The sequence below is a fragment of the Micromonas commoda genome, chromosome 17, assembly GCF_000090985.2.
Source record: "Micromonas commoda chromosome 17, complete sequence".
Lineage (NCBI taxonomy): Eukaryota > Viridiplantae > Chlorophyta > Mamiellophyceae > Mamiellales > Mamiellaceae > Micromonas > Micromonas commoda.
In genome coordinates, this window is record NC_013054.1 from 120,192 (window position 1) to 136,963 (window position 16,772).

General features: G+C 49.8%; 7 protein-coding genes across 7 annotated transcripts; 3 read left to right on the forward strand and 4 right to left on the reverse strand.

Annotated features, from left to right (window-relative positions):
• The first annotated feature begins 885 nt into the window (after window positions 1-885).
• MICPUN_53230 (predicted protein) lies at window positions 886-1,760 on the forward strand. Its single transcript, XM_002506912.1, has 3 exons — window positions 886-1,374; window positions 1,442-1,508; window positions 1,577-1,760. The coding sequence occupies exons 1-3, from the start codon at window positions 1,281-1,283 to the stop codon at window positions 1,635-1,637; spliced, it is 222 nt and encodes a 73-aa protein (XP_002506958.1). The 5' UTR covers window positions 886-1,280; the 3' UTR covers window positions 1,638-1,760.
• Window positions 1,761-2,020: 260 nt separating this feature from the next.
• MICPUN_64996 (predicted protein) lies at window positions 2,021-4,036 on the reverse strand. Its single transcript, XM_002506953.1, has one exon. It carries the CDS (start codon window positions 3,367-3,369, stop codon window positions 2,119-2,121), a length of 1,251 nt encoding a protein of 416 aa, XP_002506999.1. The 5' UTR covers window positions 3,370-4,036; the 3' UTR covers window positions 2,021-2,118.
• Window positions 4,037-4,972: 936 nt separating this feature from the next.
• MICPUN_53233 (hydrolase) lies at window positions 4,973-6,602 on the reverse strand (the record flags this gene model as incomplete). Its single annotated transcript, XM_002506954.1, has 1 exon — window positions 4,973-6,602. A coding segment is annotated over one exon (1,630 nt), but the record flags the coding sequence as incomplete, so codon positions are not given.
• A 2,046-nt stretch (window positions 6,603-8,648) lies between these two features.
• MICPUN_64999 (hypothetical protein) lies at window positions 8,649-11,321 on the reverse strand (the record flags this gene model as incomplete). Its single annotated transcript, XM_002506955.1, has 1 exon — window positions 8,649-11,321. The coding sequence occupies one exon, from the start codon at window positions 11,319-11,321 to the stop codon at window positions 8,649-8,651; it is 2,673 nt and encodes an 890-aa protein (XP_002507001.1).
• Window positions 11,322-12,263: 942 nt separating this feature from the next.
• On the forward strand, window positions 12,264-14,123 carry MICPUN_53235 (predicted protein; the record flags this gene model as incomplete). The annotated part of the gene is made up of 2 exons (XM_002506913.1): window positions 12,264-13,808; window positions 14,050-14,123. One exon carries the CDS (start codon window positions 12,264-12,266, stop codon window positions 13,806-13,808), a length of 1,545 nt encoding a protein of 514 aa, XP_002506959.1. The 3' UTR covers window positions 14,050-14,123.
• A 361-nt stretch (window positions 14,124-14,484) lies between these two features.
• MICPUN_53236 (predicted protein) lies at window positions 14,485-15,260 on the forward strand (the record flags this gene model as incomplete). The annotated part of the gene is made up of 1 exon (XM_002506914.1): window positions 14,485-15,260. A coding segment is annotated over exon 1 (392 nt), but the record flags the coding sequence as incomplete, so codon positions are not given.
• A 291-nt stretch (window positions 15,261-15,551) lies between these two features.
• Window positions 15,552-16,565, reverse strand: MICPUN_65002 (predicted protein; the record flags this gene model as incomplete). Its single annotated transcript, XM_002506956.1, has 1 exon — window positions 15,552-16,565. One exon carries the CDS (start codon window positions 16,563-16,565, stop codon window positions 15,552-15,554), a length of 1,014 nt encoding a protein of 337 aa, XP_002507002.1.
• Between the last annotated feature and the right edge of the window lie 207 nt (window positions 16,566-16,772).

Here is a 16,772-nt window from a genome sequence, read left to right on the forward strand (position 1 = left end):
TTGTCCACCAATCGGAGAGAACACCCGCGCTTATCAAGTTGAGCGATCTGTTCGCTAGAAGGCGTCGGATCGATAGGCCATTTGGTAGATATTTCGTGCTCCTTCTGACTTCCGCACGAGGGGGGTGCATATCCGCGAGTTTTTCCACGCGCACGGGTTTGCACCATGTACAAAAAAGTACATAGCACAACGATCACGAGCACCGTGGTGCGTTTCTGTATTGGGGTGAAACTAAAGGCTCTGTGAAGCATGGTGTATTCTTGCGTTGGATTGTACGGCGATCTGACCCATTTGATAATAAACATGCAAGTAATAAGGGGCAAGGGCAAACTTGAATCAATAGCTATTTTGCTATTATCACTTTATTTGTCTTCTTATCACGAATGTTAAACATCATCCGTCACGTCGCCGGTATCATATCTAGCTAGATAATATGCACGTACCGATAATTACTCGCAACAATACTGTAAATATTCGTTCATATCGTAATGAGTCTGCTGCTGCTGGTGGCTGGAGATAGAGGAAGCTCTCCAAACACTATCGTTACGTTCGTACTTTATTTTATACTATATATTATTTTCATTTGATATATGATACACTGTGCGAAAAAAATCGGGGAAACACCGGGGAACTTCCCCGGTGTTTCCCCACCGGGGAATAACGTACCTTATTATAATATTTATCACCTCGTACTTTTTATAACGTTCGTTTTTCCCCGGTCTTTCCCCACTAAATTTATTACCTTCGTACAAAGTAAGCATCGTATGAAATATCAGTCGGATGTCATTTATTTTATAGTATATTTTTCCGTTCCCCGGTCTTTCCACACTAAATTTATTAATTTCTTCCGTCATTGAACCTATGAATAATAATGGTGAATTGTCGATCGTATATCGTGTTAATAATTATTATTATGAATAAATTTCGTTCCCCGGTGTTTCCCCGGTGTTTCCCCGGTGTTTCCCCGGGTCGAATTAGCTATGGCTATTCGATGCACTGTGTGTGCGTTTAATATTAGGATTTTAGGATTTATTATTATTAATTGAATGCAGCATCAATGTATGTGGTGCTGCAAATCAATTAATAATAATGAAATACCCAATATTTTGAAAGCTCCGCGCGCGGGCGCCCGCGCCGAGCGCCCACGAAGCGCCCGGCCCGCGTTCGCCCGCGCGTTCGCCAGTGCGTCGATCCGCACGGGCTGCCGTGCGCGGTCCAGGCGCGGTGCAATTTGTGCTTGGTGAGCAGGGGCGACGCTCCAGTGGGCCCTGCGGGACCAGATGCCCCGCCCTCGCCCTTGCCGCGCCGTCTACGCCCACTGGGCGCTCAGCGGCGCGCCAGCTGTTTTTTCTTGGTTTCCAAACCAAGAAATTCCTGCAATCAAATTTTTTTCAGGTCACGAAATAAACAAAAAAACAGGTCCGGATCGGCTCGTTCTTACCTCGCGCCCGCCGTGAGATGCGGAAAGGAGAGGCCATCCGATTGTCGTGGTGCAGTGCAACAGCTCCCTGCTGAGTCGTGGGAGGTCATGCGGTCAGTACGTAGAAGCATCACATCGACGAAACACATGGCTCACCTTCTTTAACCTACGGCTGGAACTGCCAGAGCAAACGGGAGATGGGAGACCTCCCGCGTGAGAAAACGACGCGTAAATTGAAGACGTCGCTGCCCTCGGTGCTCTACAGGTAGGTCGACGCGTTCACCTGCGACGTCTCAATGCATATTTGAAACACTTTGTCCATCCGCACCGCGCGCTTTCACTCGTGCGAGGGGAAATAATGGAAGAATGAAGGAACGAACGGACGGAGGTAATAAAAATTTTGAGCCAATCAATCAATCAATCAACTAATACGAAGGTAATAAATAACATACATGCATGTATGCATGAATATTTTTATGATGACTGACAGCATACAAAAATCATCTGACTGGTCTTCATAGAAAGTTTGGAGATGTAAGTAAAAATCTTGAGTTTTGTTGATTATCCCTAACCACAAAACTCATACGCCTTTTCAAATTTCTTTCAGTACTATTTTTTTAATAACAATCTATTGAATATGGTGGAAGACGACGCTGAACATTACTGCTTCACGTGATGACTTCAACCTCATGAGCTATCTATACGTAATGTAGCGCCTTGCCCACCAGCTGCGCCACGAGATCATCAGGAATACGTTGCGCTTCTTCTTTCGGAACGCCAGGCGTGCCATCTGCGCTGCGACCGCCCTGCGCGCGACACATATGTTTGCCATCCACACACCCAGAGCAAGGAGTGTTTTTCGTGCATCGTTCGAGCTCGAGGTCGGGAACGTTTGACCAGATGCATGTATTCTTCCGGAAATCGGTGCCGTACTTGCAGAAGGAGCACACGTGCATGTTGTCTTGGAGGAACTGCATGAACCTTCTCTTCCGCAGCATGGTGAAAGGGTTCTCGATGAAGTACACGCCATCCAAAGTGCCATTTTTCTTCTCTCCCAACGCCAGCGCGATTATGTCGAGGCAGGCGCGGACGATTCTGTCGGCGCTCGGCAATTTCCGAATGCCAATGGTCTTCGCGGGAGAGTATTCCGTACAAGGGGGTGAGGCCCACACTATCGAAAACCATCCGATCGGGTAGTAATCCATGTAATTCCATTTGGTGACGTCGGCGACGTGTGTGGGATGGGCCGAGTCGATAATGTCCAGGGTAACGATGATGGCGCAGGGAAACTTGACGCGCAGGTAGTTTGCAAAGGATTTTGATCCGCAGCACAGTTCCAAAATTCGCAGTTGTGTCGGAAAGTTTTGTTTGAGTTTGTCTGCACTGCGCATGTACTTCTCGACGATCGACTGGTGCAAGTTTACAGCCCGCGCATTCTCCAGTAAGAGCTTCTCGTTCCGCAGCCAAAACAAGAAATCTTTTGCGCTAAGCAGAAACGCGCACCAGTCATCACATAGTTCATCGACGGGACAAAGCTGCACGTGAAAGTTTTTCAAGCTGAACACGTCGTAATCGCCATCATCGTGCGCCACGCGGATCGCATCTCTGCTTCTGTAGGGTTTGACTTGTTGAACCGTTCCCTTTGTGAACACCCCGCCGCCATCTCCATCTGATCGTTCTCGGCAGATGACGACGTTCGTGCCGATCGTTGGAAACTCATTTGGAAAGTGCGACCTGATCCGACGTAGTCCCCACCATATCTCGTGGTAGTATACACCGCTTCGAGTTGCTGGGTGTAATGGGGATGCTTTGGTATCGCCACCGGCAACTTCACGTTTCTTCGGACGTCCTGCGAGCTTATACTGTCCAGGCGATCGAGCAAGATTCTTTTTCACGGGACCAGGAGCACTAGTCTTGCGATTGAGCTTACGGCGGCTGGAAACGCCCATGGCTGTAGTAGCGAGGTCCTAGCTACGTAATGGTCCTGTGCGGCTGTAAATGTTTCGAGTGGCGATCTGTGCGCACCACTATGTTCTGATTTTTCTTCGCAGCGCAACAATCGACTAATTCTATCAAGTCAACTCTGGCGGTGCCGCATATGCCGTGCATGAATCGGGGGAGAGGGGGGACATGAAATAATAGCAACACATCAATAACATCGATTGAATACCATTATCGAGCAAGTGTGACATGTCTGGGATGTCTCCCCCCGCCCCCGGGGTCATGCATGTTACCTCGTGGCGCTTCGCTGCACATCGATTAACGATGTTCCCCGTCAAACGAGGCACCTGCCGCCGCAGTTCTGCGCATGAATCGGGGGTGAGGGGGAACATGAAATAATAGCAACACATCGACAACATCGATCATGCGACACTATCGTGCGAGTGCGACATGTCTTGGATGTCTCCCCCCGCCCCCCGGTTTCTGTCGGTTGCACATGTTCGCGCTCAGACGCCTTCTGTAGCGCAAAGCGCACGGTAACTTCACTTCTGCGCGTAATCATCGCACCGCCACTTCTGTTCGAATTTATGTTCACTGATTGCATACATCTTAATTATTACTTCTTGTCAGCTACAATTCGCCCGGTGGAGGTCAACGGTATGACCTTGAACGCTCCTATTTCCTGCATCTTTGGGGGGCTCGTGAACATCACTTTATGACAAATAGCGTTGAACGGAATGTAAATCTAAACAGGCTCTCTCTGCTGGACAGTGTCGTACTGTCTGAATCTCGCGTTTGAATCTGTCGTGGTTCTGTACCGCCACAGCTCGCAAATGCGGACCCTGATGTTCGCGTGCGTCAACAACAAGTAACGCTGAATCTTGCCGAATTGTTTCTCTCCTTCGGGCGCGTCCCGTGGGAAACGGAACCTGACGTGATGTGAACATCTCGATTGAACTCTCATATACTCCGCAGAATGAAAGTCTGCGCCCAAACGATTTGCCCTCTTGAAACTGGAAAGAACGATCTGTTCCTCGGGTACATCGCAAAGTGCAGGCTCCAGCTGCTTTGCCAAATGAAGTAGGTCGGCTTTTCCTGAAGATGCGACAAACAGAGTCACGGTCAAGGAGCTTGTTCTGAGTTTGATGAAAGAAATGATATCGCGTCGGTAGACGAAGGAAAACTTCGACTAGGATTGCAAGAGAATGAAGCATGTGTTTGGGAATGTCCCGAACAACTGGCTGAAGAGCCTCGATGAATGCAAGAAAATACTGGCAGCTGAGGATGCGTGGGAATATACGCGGCACTACTGTCCAAACCACTGCAAGTGTTTTGACTCTGTGCCAAGAAATGCGTTCCCAAACACATGGCGACTTCAAAGCTACAGTTCTGCAAACGGCAAAGAATCTACGCGCATCAGGTAAAATGCACACACGAACAACAAGAGAACAAGACATATAATAATAGCCATCTCTCTCACTGGCTGTCTGTCCTGAACTGTAAGACTCGGCAGCCCAAGGCGTTCTTGAAAATTTGGGGGTGTCCGTGGAAGCAGGTTAGACATGTGGTTCCAGAATGCCAAGTGGTAAACATCTGGTTCACGTTCGATTCGAGTAGAAAAACCAATAAAGAACGAATCCCAACCCATGCCATGGCGCATTGCATGTCTGAATGCTGACTTTCGCACGAATATGCGTTCCCAAACGCGAGCATACGCTAAGTCTTGGGGAAATCGCAATCCACGACGAAAGTCGACAAAGAAAGGTTCTTCACAAGGGCTCAAGTTCTCATCGCACTCGATGATCTCAAGCACAAGATCATAATCTTGAAAGTTTGCCCACGTGAAGTAGTACTCAAGTGCCTCCCGCCTTCGCATGATGAATGGAGCAAACTTGACGGCAGTCTCTTCATAAGGTCGTAGCATCAACCTGACTTTTGATGCTGGATGAGATGCAAAATGTCCTTTTCTCGTCACCGGCATAGTGAGGTCGGGTTTTTTCATGTCTAACAACCTCCCAGGGGTGGGCACAAAGACGCCAATACTGCCATGGAACGTGTCTTCAACCTTCCGAGCGACATCGATCGCCGAGTTCTTAGTGTTCAATCGCCGTATTCTCGTATCGGATGGTCTTGCCTCAGAAAAGTATCCTGCAAAAGGAATGAATATATCTGGTCGAAGCTTCTCAAGCAGGTTCATTGTCTTTGCAAGATAGGTAGCATTCATTTGCTGTTTCTTTTTCACGATGTATTTATCAGAATACTTCTCCATTTTCATGCACATGGGATAGCCGGAAGCACCACCTGCAAAGTCACCTAAAACAATGTCTACTTTTCCCAGCTGTCCGTTGTTTGGGTCCCCGCAATCAACGTAATTGAATAATGAATACCCTTTGTACTCAAGTAAGAGACTTGTGTCCAAGTCGCCAAGCGCTCCGTCTGGGAGAATCGCGAGCCTCATTTCGTTCGAAAACTCTTTCCATCTCCCGAGTTCAAGTCGGTGCACTTTTGTCATTGGCAAGTAGCTGTCCACAACTGACCCGCCGCGAAGATCACCTACGATGATTGGAATCGAGGGGTTCTGTTTCGCAATGACGCGAAGGGTTTGAGGTGAGTAGTGATCAGGATGACGGTGGGATATGTAAATCATGTCAACTTCAGCGAGGTCTTTATGCCAATTTTTTGGTGGTTCGTGCAGTGGATACCATCCTCCCAGGAAAGCATCTCCAACGAGCCAGGGATCAGTGGCGATTTTGAATGACCCGGCTTTGATTATGACACAAGCGTGCCCATAGTATGTCACTGTGAACTCTCCTGCGACAAGGCTACTTTTAGGACTGCGCGTCTTAAGCTTTCCCTCTGCGAACTGCACGACATCTGATGATTTTGCTACGTCCACGACAACCTCATAAACTTCAAGGTCGCCTGAAGAACTTAGCGTTGTGTAGAGCTCTTCTTGGATGAAGCACGGGTTTTCACCGTTTGCAGGTGGGTTTGTGTAATGGCCAGTTCTGGAATTAAACTTCCAACCATGACGCGAGCAGACAGCAGTGTCAGCATCTTCTAGGTCTGGCACGAATTTCCCACCTTGATGGGCGCATCGGTTTTTGTAAACGTGGATTCCTCCCGAATGTATGTTGACAACCAATGCAATCTTGTTCACAACAACGCAGTTGCATCCCTCAACAAGAGTGCTGAGCTTGGAGGAGGGGATCGCGGCGATAAACTTCTGCTCCCTCGGCATTTGTTCTGCTATCTCTGAATCTACGCAAAGTGATCTCTATTGGACTGACTGGTTGAGGTAACTACATTCGACACCTATCGATGGACGACCAAACGAATAACGTTCGGCGAACAGCAACGAGGTGTAATTATCAAGATGTTCTAGATTTCAATCAAGTGTTTATTATGCATATGTGAACCAGACCTTCGTTTCGTACCTGCTTCATTCGTAATAATTCGTACATACGATCATACGTACGTACGTATGTAGATATATATGTACCTTCGTTCGTACTTTTAATTATTTATATTACCTTCGAAGATATTATTTATTACCAATTGCAATAATCAAGCAAAGCAAGTAATAATAATAATAATGTATCCACATATGCTTCATTCGTACGCGTAATAAAATAAAATAAAAGTTAATATGTTATTATTATTTTATTCTGGAGTTATAATAATAAAGGTATTATTAATCACGGCGGGAAATGATTTGCCTATATTTTGCCTATATATACGATGATGGATATGCACATAGGCAAGATATGCATCGTATAGGCATGCCTATAAACAGCACGTATAGGCAACATACAATTTGGCCATACGATTTCAAAAATAGGCACATAGGCAAGATATGCAAATCGATCGTGATTTATTTTCGTTCATATATTATTAAAATGAGGTTCTAATCGGTCGGTTGCGAATTGCTTGATTACTTCTTCATTCGTACATATGTACGAAGTAAGGCACATGTGAATGGACTCGTAAACAGTTGGACTATTTAAATAAAACTAAAATGCAAGGTACCTTTTTTAATATATAGCTTCATATCTTCGAAGGTATTATTTTTTATTATTTATTACGAATAATTGAAGATATGAATATTTATTTTATTCATTCACTTTATTTTATTTTTTTATTTGGTGAACATTATTTTTTTTATTGTTCATGTTATTTTTGCTTGAGACTCCCCCGTTTTCCCTGCCACCTGGACCAATCAAAATTCTGTATTATTTTTACGCCCCGGGTACGCCCAGGTACAATCTCAGGGTCCATGAATCAAAGTAATTTTGACTCGAACATTATACCTAGTCATTCATTCGTTCGAACGAAGCTAATAATAATAAGGTACATACGTACATATGAACGATACATATGTACATATCTTGCTTCGTACATACATACGTATGTACGTACGTACGTACCTTATTATTCATTCGTTCGTACTACTACAAATAATAATCAGCTTTCCATACACGAATCAAATAAAGTAATTTTGACTGAAACATTAACCAGATATCACCATTATTTGTGGATTTCCAGTGGAAATTTCGTATTTCCCCCGATTTCCAGCTCGAAATTTCCCGGATTTTCCTATCAAATTCGCGGTCAGATTTGATAGTAAAAGTGGGTCAACTTGCATTTCCACGATCAAATTACCTATCAAAGCTAATAAATTTGACGGAAATCCGGATTTCCACAGTTGATTTTCAGTGGATTTCCAGTGGAAATTTCGGATTTCTGATAGAGCGACCGGTTCATCCGAGTCGCCCCGATCTATCCGAGCAAAATCCTCCCCTAATAATGAACGAACAGTGGCTCGGATGATCGATCCATACGAGTCACACTGACCTCAGAATAAACGAAATCGGCGAAAAATGGTCACTGCCTCACTGCCGTAGCGCCGGCCCCCCCCGAGCGCGTTCGTCGCGCGACGCCGAACGCGCCGACGCCCCCTACGCGCGACGCGCGACGCGCGAGGCTCCCTCACGATGCGGTCGTCGCGCGCCGCCCGTGAAACGCATGCGCTACATGTCAACTTTTCGCCGCACGCGGCGCGCAAAGGCAAGCAGCGCGGCGGCATGACCCTGTGTTTTATATGGGAGATTTAAACAGGCGATTCCTGGTTCGGGTCCAAAATCTCGTTCCCACGTTTGCGTCGTTGTTAACATCTCATCTGGGGCGACGGGGGGTGCCGGCACTTAAGCGCGACGCACGGCGAAAGGTTGATAGTAATGCATGCATATTAACATCGCGGATGCGTCGATTACCCCATCACGCGTGCCTACACCGCCGCGCTGCCGCCGCTTGCGCCACCGCCGCTTGCGCCACCGCCGCTTGCGTCACCGCCGCGCCCGAACCAGCCCCACGATTTTTTTTTCGGCGGTGAGGGCTCTTCGGCGGCGGGCTCTTTGGCGGGTCCCTTCTGCTTCCTCCACTGATGGTAGCGCTCTTCATCCGACCGGGAATCCTCGGCCCACTTCTTCAGCTCTTCGGGTTGCAAGCGCAGGTCGTCCTTGTTAACACCGAGAGCGCGGAGGAAATTCGCGACGCTGCTCAGCACCATCGGCTGCGAAGCCCCCTGCGCCAACTTCCCTTTGGCGTCGCGCTTCCTCTTCCTCAGGTTTTGTGGAAGCTCGACCTTGGCATCCTCGAACCATTCCTGGAAGAACTTCTTCGTCATCAGCTCCGCCTTCTGGGCCAATCGCGTGTTCTCGAGGCGCGAGGCTGCCGTCGACTGACGCCGCATGAGCTTCCTCTCGTCCTCCGTCAGCATGGCGGTGAGCACCGTGAGCGTGAGGTTCGCCTCCAGCTTCCTCGACATCCATGTCTTCTCCGGATATCCCGGCGGCTTCCACACCTGGCCGCCGTGCTTCGAGTATGCTTCCACGAGGAATTCATAGGCCACGTTCGGGAGCCTGTCGTCGGCGAGGTCGGCGCTCGGTCGATTGACCATCAGAGCGCTCAGAGCACTGGGGGGAGCTGCAGATGGACGGGGAGCGGACTCCCTCCCCGTGAGGTCGATGAGCGCGATGGGGTCCACAGGACCCGGTGCCTCCTCCGCCTCAGCAGGCGCCGCCTCCGCCTCAGCAGCAGGCAGCGCAGGGTTGTCCGGGGGGGCGATGGGCTCGGCGATGTTGGACTCGGCGGCGTAGACGTTGCCCTGGTTCCCCCGCAGGGGGAGCAACTTGTTGAAGGCTTGCATCAGCTGCTGCTGCTGCTGCGCCATGGACATGATGAGGGTGTTCTGAAGCTCGACGGTGTCGCGGAGCGCGGCGATCTCGTTCGCGTTCCCCTCCACCTTCGTCTGCACGACCTGCATTATCGCCGCCATCTGCTTGGGCAACTCGGCTTTCTCGCGGAGGAGGAGATGGCGGTTGTCCTGCTCGAAGCGCTTCACGAGGATCTTGCCCCACTCCTCGAGGACGACGTGTGCGTGACCTTTAGTGGCGTTCCCGGTCTGCACGAGCGCCTGGCGCAGTCTCGTGTTCACGTCGTTGCACTCGCCCGCGGCCACGCGCGCCGCGTAATGCATCACCTGGCTTGCGAACGCCGATTTCAAAACGGGCCTTAAGGCCCCGCCCTTCGACAGCACAGCCTCCGTCACGTTCGTGATGCCGTACAGCTCGTCGATGATGGTGTCGAAGCCGTCGTAGGTTAGAGGGACGTGCGCGAGTGAATCGAGATCTGCCGGCTTGCCGCACACGCCCCGTTGTCCCCACGGCAGCGCGGGGAATCCGCCGAGCACAACCGCGCCTGGCATGGCGTTCGCGGTGGTGGCGTCGATGTACTCCTGGTGCGCCCCGCTCTCGAGCTTGTGGCCGGTGACCGTGATCGCGAAGCACTCCGGCATATTCGAGTGCAGGATGTTGCAGCACCCCGCCCGGATGCCCGCCGCGTTGATGTCCGACGGAAGACAGTCGACCGCAAACTCCTTGTACTCCTTGGCGCCGCCCTGACGCCTGAGGTCCCTGATGTAGTCGCCGACCCTGCTGCCCGGCGACGAGATGTCGACGAGGTCCGGGAACAGCCACGCCACGTCGTCCTCATCCGATGCCTTGTCCGTGTAGCTCTCGGTGCACAGCCTGTCGCCGAAGTTCGTGAACCAGCAGAGATGGCGGTTGATGCCGGCGGTGAACACAACCTTTTTGGTTTTGACGGTCTTCACCTGGTTGACCTCGACGTGGACGCACCGGAAGTACGGATCCCATTCCAGCTTCTTGTAGGAGAGCGTCGCGATCTCGCCGCTTCGCCCGGCCACCTGGAAGAGCGACAACACGATGAACTTCCTCCTGTGCGCTGCACGACCGGTCGAGACGTTCGTTGAGGCCATGCGCGAGTAGGACTTCATGATCGCAGTCAAGTGGTCGAAGGTCAGCGGCGTCGCGGACTCGTCCATCTTCTCGCCGTTCTGCACCGCGCGCGTGAAGATCTCTCTCCACATGTTCTCGCGAACGACGACGAACCACCTGCGGGGTAGACAGAGGTTGATGTCCTGGCGATGGTCCAGGCAGAGGAAGAACGGGTCGCCGGCGTGCACCTTGTAGGCGAGCTGCATCGCCGTCGCGAAGATCTTGCTCACCGTGTTGATGCCGAGGTGCTCGCCCGCACCCTTGCCAGCGACTTTCCTGTAGTCGCGCACCAGGTACTCGCCGAAGAGCTGCCACATCTGCTGGCTGGTCGCGTGTTCCTTGATGATGAGCTTGTGTGACATGCCCATGAGGCTGCCCAAGTTGGGGAAGGGGTTCGGGATCTGACCTCCATCCTTGTCGACGCGGTAGGGGAGGTACGCGGCGAACATGTTGAAGATCCTGGACACGTTGTTCTGCTGCACCGACCAGGATCTGGAGTTCCCGGTCGTGGCGACGATGCCGGCGTTCCCGGGGTGCGCGAGGGCGCCGGAGTCGTCGCGGAGCGCGAGCGCGAGGTCGTCGGCGGTGGCCGTCACGAGAGCCATTTTCCTCGCGTTCAAAGTGCGGGGGCGCTCGGATGAAATGGTGAATTCTCATCCAAGCGCTTCGCACTCGGATAGATCGGGGGAAAACTCGGATGGGGGACTTTATTTCTGCGTATTTTTTTTCCCCGGATTCCGGCCAATAATTTGGAATTCAACTTTATTTATTTGCAAATGGTAGGTGATACATAATAACTAAAATAACCCTTACTTATTCGTTAACGAATGAAGACTCACCCGTTATTTCACGCCCGAGGTACGCCCCGGTACGTACGGTACCATCCAGGGGCGGTGAACCATAATAATTTTGACTCGAACATTATGATATCAACATCTTCAAAACCCCTCATAGCCGCGATCAGACAGTCATGGGCACTGCGTAGCAACACGATCACAGGAAGAAGGACTGGTCGTTGATCAAGCAAGACAGTGGTAGATCCCGCTATGTCACCCACTCATTCACGTGCTATGAATCAGTCTCCGAAATGGCCTGATCCCGTAAAGTTGGGGGTGAAATATCGATTTCCCCTCGCCGCGTTCGTGATTCTATCTTGTACACTGTTAGTATATCAATGTAGCCGGCTACATGATAAAAGAAGCAATCTTGAGCTGCGAGACGTTCTAACGAGGGAACCAGCGCGCGAGAACTCGATTTCAACTCGGCGCGCACGGGTCGTATATGTTGGGGATTCCCGGACACGTCACATGTACGGAGCTCACCTTCGAAGCTTGGGTCTTGACTCGAGTATGCACTCGTATTATTACTCGGACGCAAGCTGCAAAAATAACTCATACCGATATTTACACGAAGATGCATGCTCAAAGGCAGAAACGAGCGTTGCGATTGCAGAACAGCAGATAAATTATCGGGCGTGCTGGCGCACGGATCAAGAGTGTTTCCAACAGCTAAGCGGCAGCGTTTCAAGTGCCGAGGTTTATCTGCAGATGACAGAGCACGAAAATATCGACCTGTTCTTGAACCTCGGTCTTCATGACGTGGTGTACAAACTATGTTCACCTGCAGTATTTCTGGATCGCATGCGCAAGCTGTTTTCTACGTTGTCCAGGATGCCTAATCTCAAAGTTACTTGGTTAGCGATATACCCACTTTTGCCTCCACAGCCAGATAAGGTCGCAAAATTCCCGAATTTCGAGGAACTGAATACCATCTTGCGCTCAGTAACGAACCAAACAAACCAAGCAGCATTAGCGTATAATATCCATGTTTTTGATATTGCAGAGAAGCTAACAACTTGGAAGGCAAATTATAGTGCAGATACTGTGCATCTGAAGGAAGATGTCGATGACTATCTTTTCATGGAGCTTGCGAACAATAGCATCGAAACAATATCGATGGATCCTCTTTCTCTGTCGAAGCTACCGGGGTTGAGCGATGATCTCTCGTGCGGTAACCAAAATTATACCTTGCCCGGTGCTAATCAGTCAATATCAATTGTGTTTATGGGCGGCTCTGTCACGAGTGATGGCAAATATATCAGAGGGTTCAAATCGTTTGCGGAGAAAAACTTTCAATGGATAACGTCAATTATAAACCTAGGAGAGGCTGGGACAGGGAGTTTGTATCATTCCCTGTGTTGGAAACAAACTTCCCATGGTTTTGGTCGAGATTTAGCCTCAGCTCGATTTGTCATTGTAGAGTTTTGTGCCAATGACTTCGACCTTCACGCGACTTCTCTGCGACGCCTCTTGCTTGAGTTGCTCACCACACCGAGCAATCCTACCGTACTCTACTACTGTCATTTGAGCCCCAAATCACGAATGAATTCATTAGGGAAGGGAGGTTTAACCGTGCAAGATAGGCACTGGGAACTCGCAAAAAAACTGGGTGTGATTGCAATTCGAGACAAGCTCATGATCGACATGCTCTTGAAACGCGATGAAAGTTTTTTTTTCCGAGACGCCGTACACCTCAATGACCGTGGCGGTTCGCGTGTCGGTGGCAGGCTTGCTGAAGCATTGAAAATTTGTGCATCAAAAGGCCATACTGTTCGCCAAGAAAATTTCCCGCCTGCAAAACTGGAGAATATCGTTGCCACGAGGGCCAGGTGCTTCACTTCTCTTGGACCCCCAGAATCAAGAAATATCCATGCCTTAGTGAATGGTTGGGAATTCGTCCAAACCAAGCATATTTCAGCACCAAACGGGAAAAACGGGTATGAAACTACCACGCCTGGTGCATGTCTTCACATCACACTCAACATTTCCTGCCCTCCTGTGGTCACATTATTTCACCTTGCATCTTCATCACCTGACATGGGTGATGCAACTGTTTCGATGAATGATTGTGTTGGGTACTCGCAACTTGTAGGTGGTCGCCTTCCGGGTGCAACCATAACACGGGGGCGAAAACTGTCATTGCCACAGAATTGCTGCTCAACATATAAAAACCGTACCATAAGCCTGTGCACTGAGCATCGCCATGGCAAAAATTCGACTCGATTCCGCATGATAGCCATTGCAACAGAGTGATGCGAAGGAGGCGGCGACGCCAACGGACAAACGACTTGTCGTTGGCGAATATTATCCTTTTTGCGAAGATTTCAAATGAGGTACTCCCTTCTTCATCACACGTAGCGAGAACTAGCAATCAACCTCGCTCGTAATACATACCAACTCTAATTACCTTCGTATCGGGACTACCGTGCGTGGATCGCTTTTGGGTCCACCTATTTGTTTTCAGGACTAACTTGAATCATTTTTACCTTCGAAGGTATTTGGAGGCTACCGTCATTTATGATCATCACGCGCCCGCCAATCAACTTCAAAGTCGACACTGTAAGCTCGAAGGCGTTTCCTGGCGGACCATGGGCACCCAAGCAAGGGGCGCGCTCATAGTGGATGCCTCGTGATACATAACCGACGTTTAGCCGCGTGAATTCCATGTGGGGACGGTTGTCGTGGGTTATGGACTGTCTCCGACCAAGTGGTTGGTCTCTGCAGCCCCTGTCATGTGGTGCCAGCGACGAGCTCGAATTAGCATCCATCATCGCCGAAAACGAAAATCTGCCGCAGGTCGGAGCAGCGCAAGGAGATGAAGACCTGGCATCATTTCCACACCATGAAAGTAGACGAGCTGAAACGGTCGCATTCGGGCTTCCTCGAGGATATCACCGTGGCAAGCTTGAAGGACTGGGTTGAGAAGCAGGCGAGGGTTCACCTCCACCTCGGTCACCAATGAAAGTACAGAAAGAAAATGCAGATGCAGGTGTGGGAGTACACTGCACGACCAGGAAGTTCAGCAAATGTCCTCACCACCAAGCGCATGATCACCACCGCGATCGACCAGCGCCGGTACAACAAGCCCTACCACCCGGCTGACGCCACGCACAATTTCACGCTTGAGGGGCACCCTATCCTCATGATCGGAAGCGTGAACTGGAAGAGGCAGTTCCTCGCCACCGCGGTGATGATGTCCACCGAGCAGAAAGACTTCGCGTTGATCAAAGAGACAGTCCGCGTGCATATGCGAAAGCTCTTTCCGCGGCTACACGAGGTCGGTGCACTCTCATACGCCGTCTCTTACATGCTGGCGGACTCTGCGGGCGCGATCAAGAATGGAGAGGCGTTGGTCAGTGGGCTGCTTGAGCACGATGAGGAGAAGCTACTCACCTGCTGCTCGAACATGATTCGCGATGATTTCACGCTCGCTCGAGTTTATCATCCAGCTGGTGCGCAGGGCGCTACCTTGCATCTAATTTGACAAGCATTGAGTGTGGCACATGAGACGCATTTAGGCTCCCGATATCTCGGTACGTAGGGATCTCTAACAGTATTTGGTTTTTCGTCAAAGCCGAACTCGGAAATTCGGAAATTATTGTCCACAGTACGGCCATTTCAGTCAGGACGAGCGAGGTACCGAGCGATACCTGTGAGTTTAGGGTTTAGGGTAGGTTATTTATTACAGTGAAAATCAGAATCATTACAGTGACTGATAATCAGTTCCGAACCCAGACCTAAAATTCCAAAATGCAACCTCGGGTAGCTACTGTATGAGAATTCAGTACCCGAGGTTTAACCCCGGATTTTGGGGCTCTGTTGCCCCCCTCTATTTTGCCCATACTGAAATAGCAATTGATTGCAATTTGGCACGACGGTTACTGGAGTCCTCGTTGGCAAGGATTTGTTTTTTGCCATCAGGTACCGTACAAGCAATTAGTCTCTGTGGCAACCCACCTTGGCACGAAATTGGGGTCCGGTGCCCCACATAAAACCCTAATGTCTCTCTAAAGGGGGGCATCGTAAAAGCTTCTCTGTTACGCTTGACCAGGGCACTGCTGATGGATTATATTTCTGATTGAAAACCGTCGCACCCCTGTGTTGCCCAAAATCAGCGTCAGGACTTTCCCAGAGAGTAGCGCCCTTGCGCAACCTGTAGAAAACAAATTTTTTCAACAGCCACGTCTCGATCCTGAAGCCGCCCTGGTGTAGCCACCAAGCGTATATCCGCTCTGCATTCAGCCCCTTCCAACGCCGAGGAAGCCTCGTGACAAACCCTTTATCACACAAGCCGGTGTGAAGACCCAAGTAGTGATCAAGCGCTGGGCCACTCCTTGAAATGAGGAACCTGTCGTTAATCCCACCAAATGGTTGCCAAGGAGGAACTTGCACCGCGTCGACGTCAAGTCGGCAAAGTGGCGGCAGTGCAGTCGTGTACACGACATCCGGTCGAGCAAGAATGACCGCGTCAAACGTGATTCCCCTGTTCTTCTCGATGTTTTTGCGAAGAGAGTTGACAGACTCTCGATATCTTAGTTGTGTCAAAAGCTCGGCCGCATAAGTGTTTCCCTCTTTCACTAATTGTTGCATGCGTTTTTCATATTTGTCGTCAAGGGCCATCGCGCACTGTGTCGCGGTCAAGTTCACGTCTTGCAACTCGATGTGGCATTGGACTCCTAGTTTCGATACTTCATTCAAGTAAGCTGCGTATTGCCAGCTGTCGCCATCCGATTCGCCGTGTACGAATACGCTCACTTTGTTGCTTGCGTTCAGGAGTGGTGCGAGGATGTGTTCAGTAACGCTACAATGCGTGCGATTGAGGGTGCGTGCCTGCCCATAAAAAAGTACGGCAACGTTTGCTCCAAAAAGCGGCTTCTGGCATTTTTCTACAAGTGTGAAAGGATTTGACTGGACAAGAATGCTGGCGAAGACGAGAAAGGTGAACAAAATTTTTGCTCCCGCGCACTCCCGGTCTTTTCTTTTGACCAGCCGCCTATCGTGTGCTCCCATCCAGAATCACGTTTGAAGGGTCGCAGCACGCACGTAATAAGATCTTTATTTCTTTTATTTTTATTCATCATATTATTACAATCAAGTATAAATAAATAATACGAAGGTATGACATAACATGTACGAAGGTACATAATACTACCCGAAGGTACTACTCTAGCTAATTAAATAATAATAATAAGCTACTACGTACATACATATATGAAC

Bases quoted from the DNA above. Each gene is read 5' to 3' on its own strand.
- MICPUN_53230 (XM_002506912.1), top strand. From the start codon at position 1,281: ATGCCCCGCCCTCGCCCTTGCCGCGCCGTCTACGCCCACTGGGCGCTC. The intron at 1,375-1,441 runs CTGCAATCAAAT...GCTCGTTCTTAC, and splicing joins GTTTCCAAACCAAGAAATTC to CTCGCGCCCGCCGTGAGATG. The intron at 1,509-1,576 runs CTGCTGAGTCGT...CACATGGCTCAC, and splicing joins TGGTGCAGTGCAACAGCTCC to CTTCTTTAACCTACGGCTGG.
- MICPUN_64996 (XM_002506953.1), bottom strand. From the start codon at position 3,369: ATGGGCGTTTCCAGCCGCCGTAAGCTCAATCGCAAGACTAGTGCTCCT.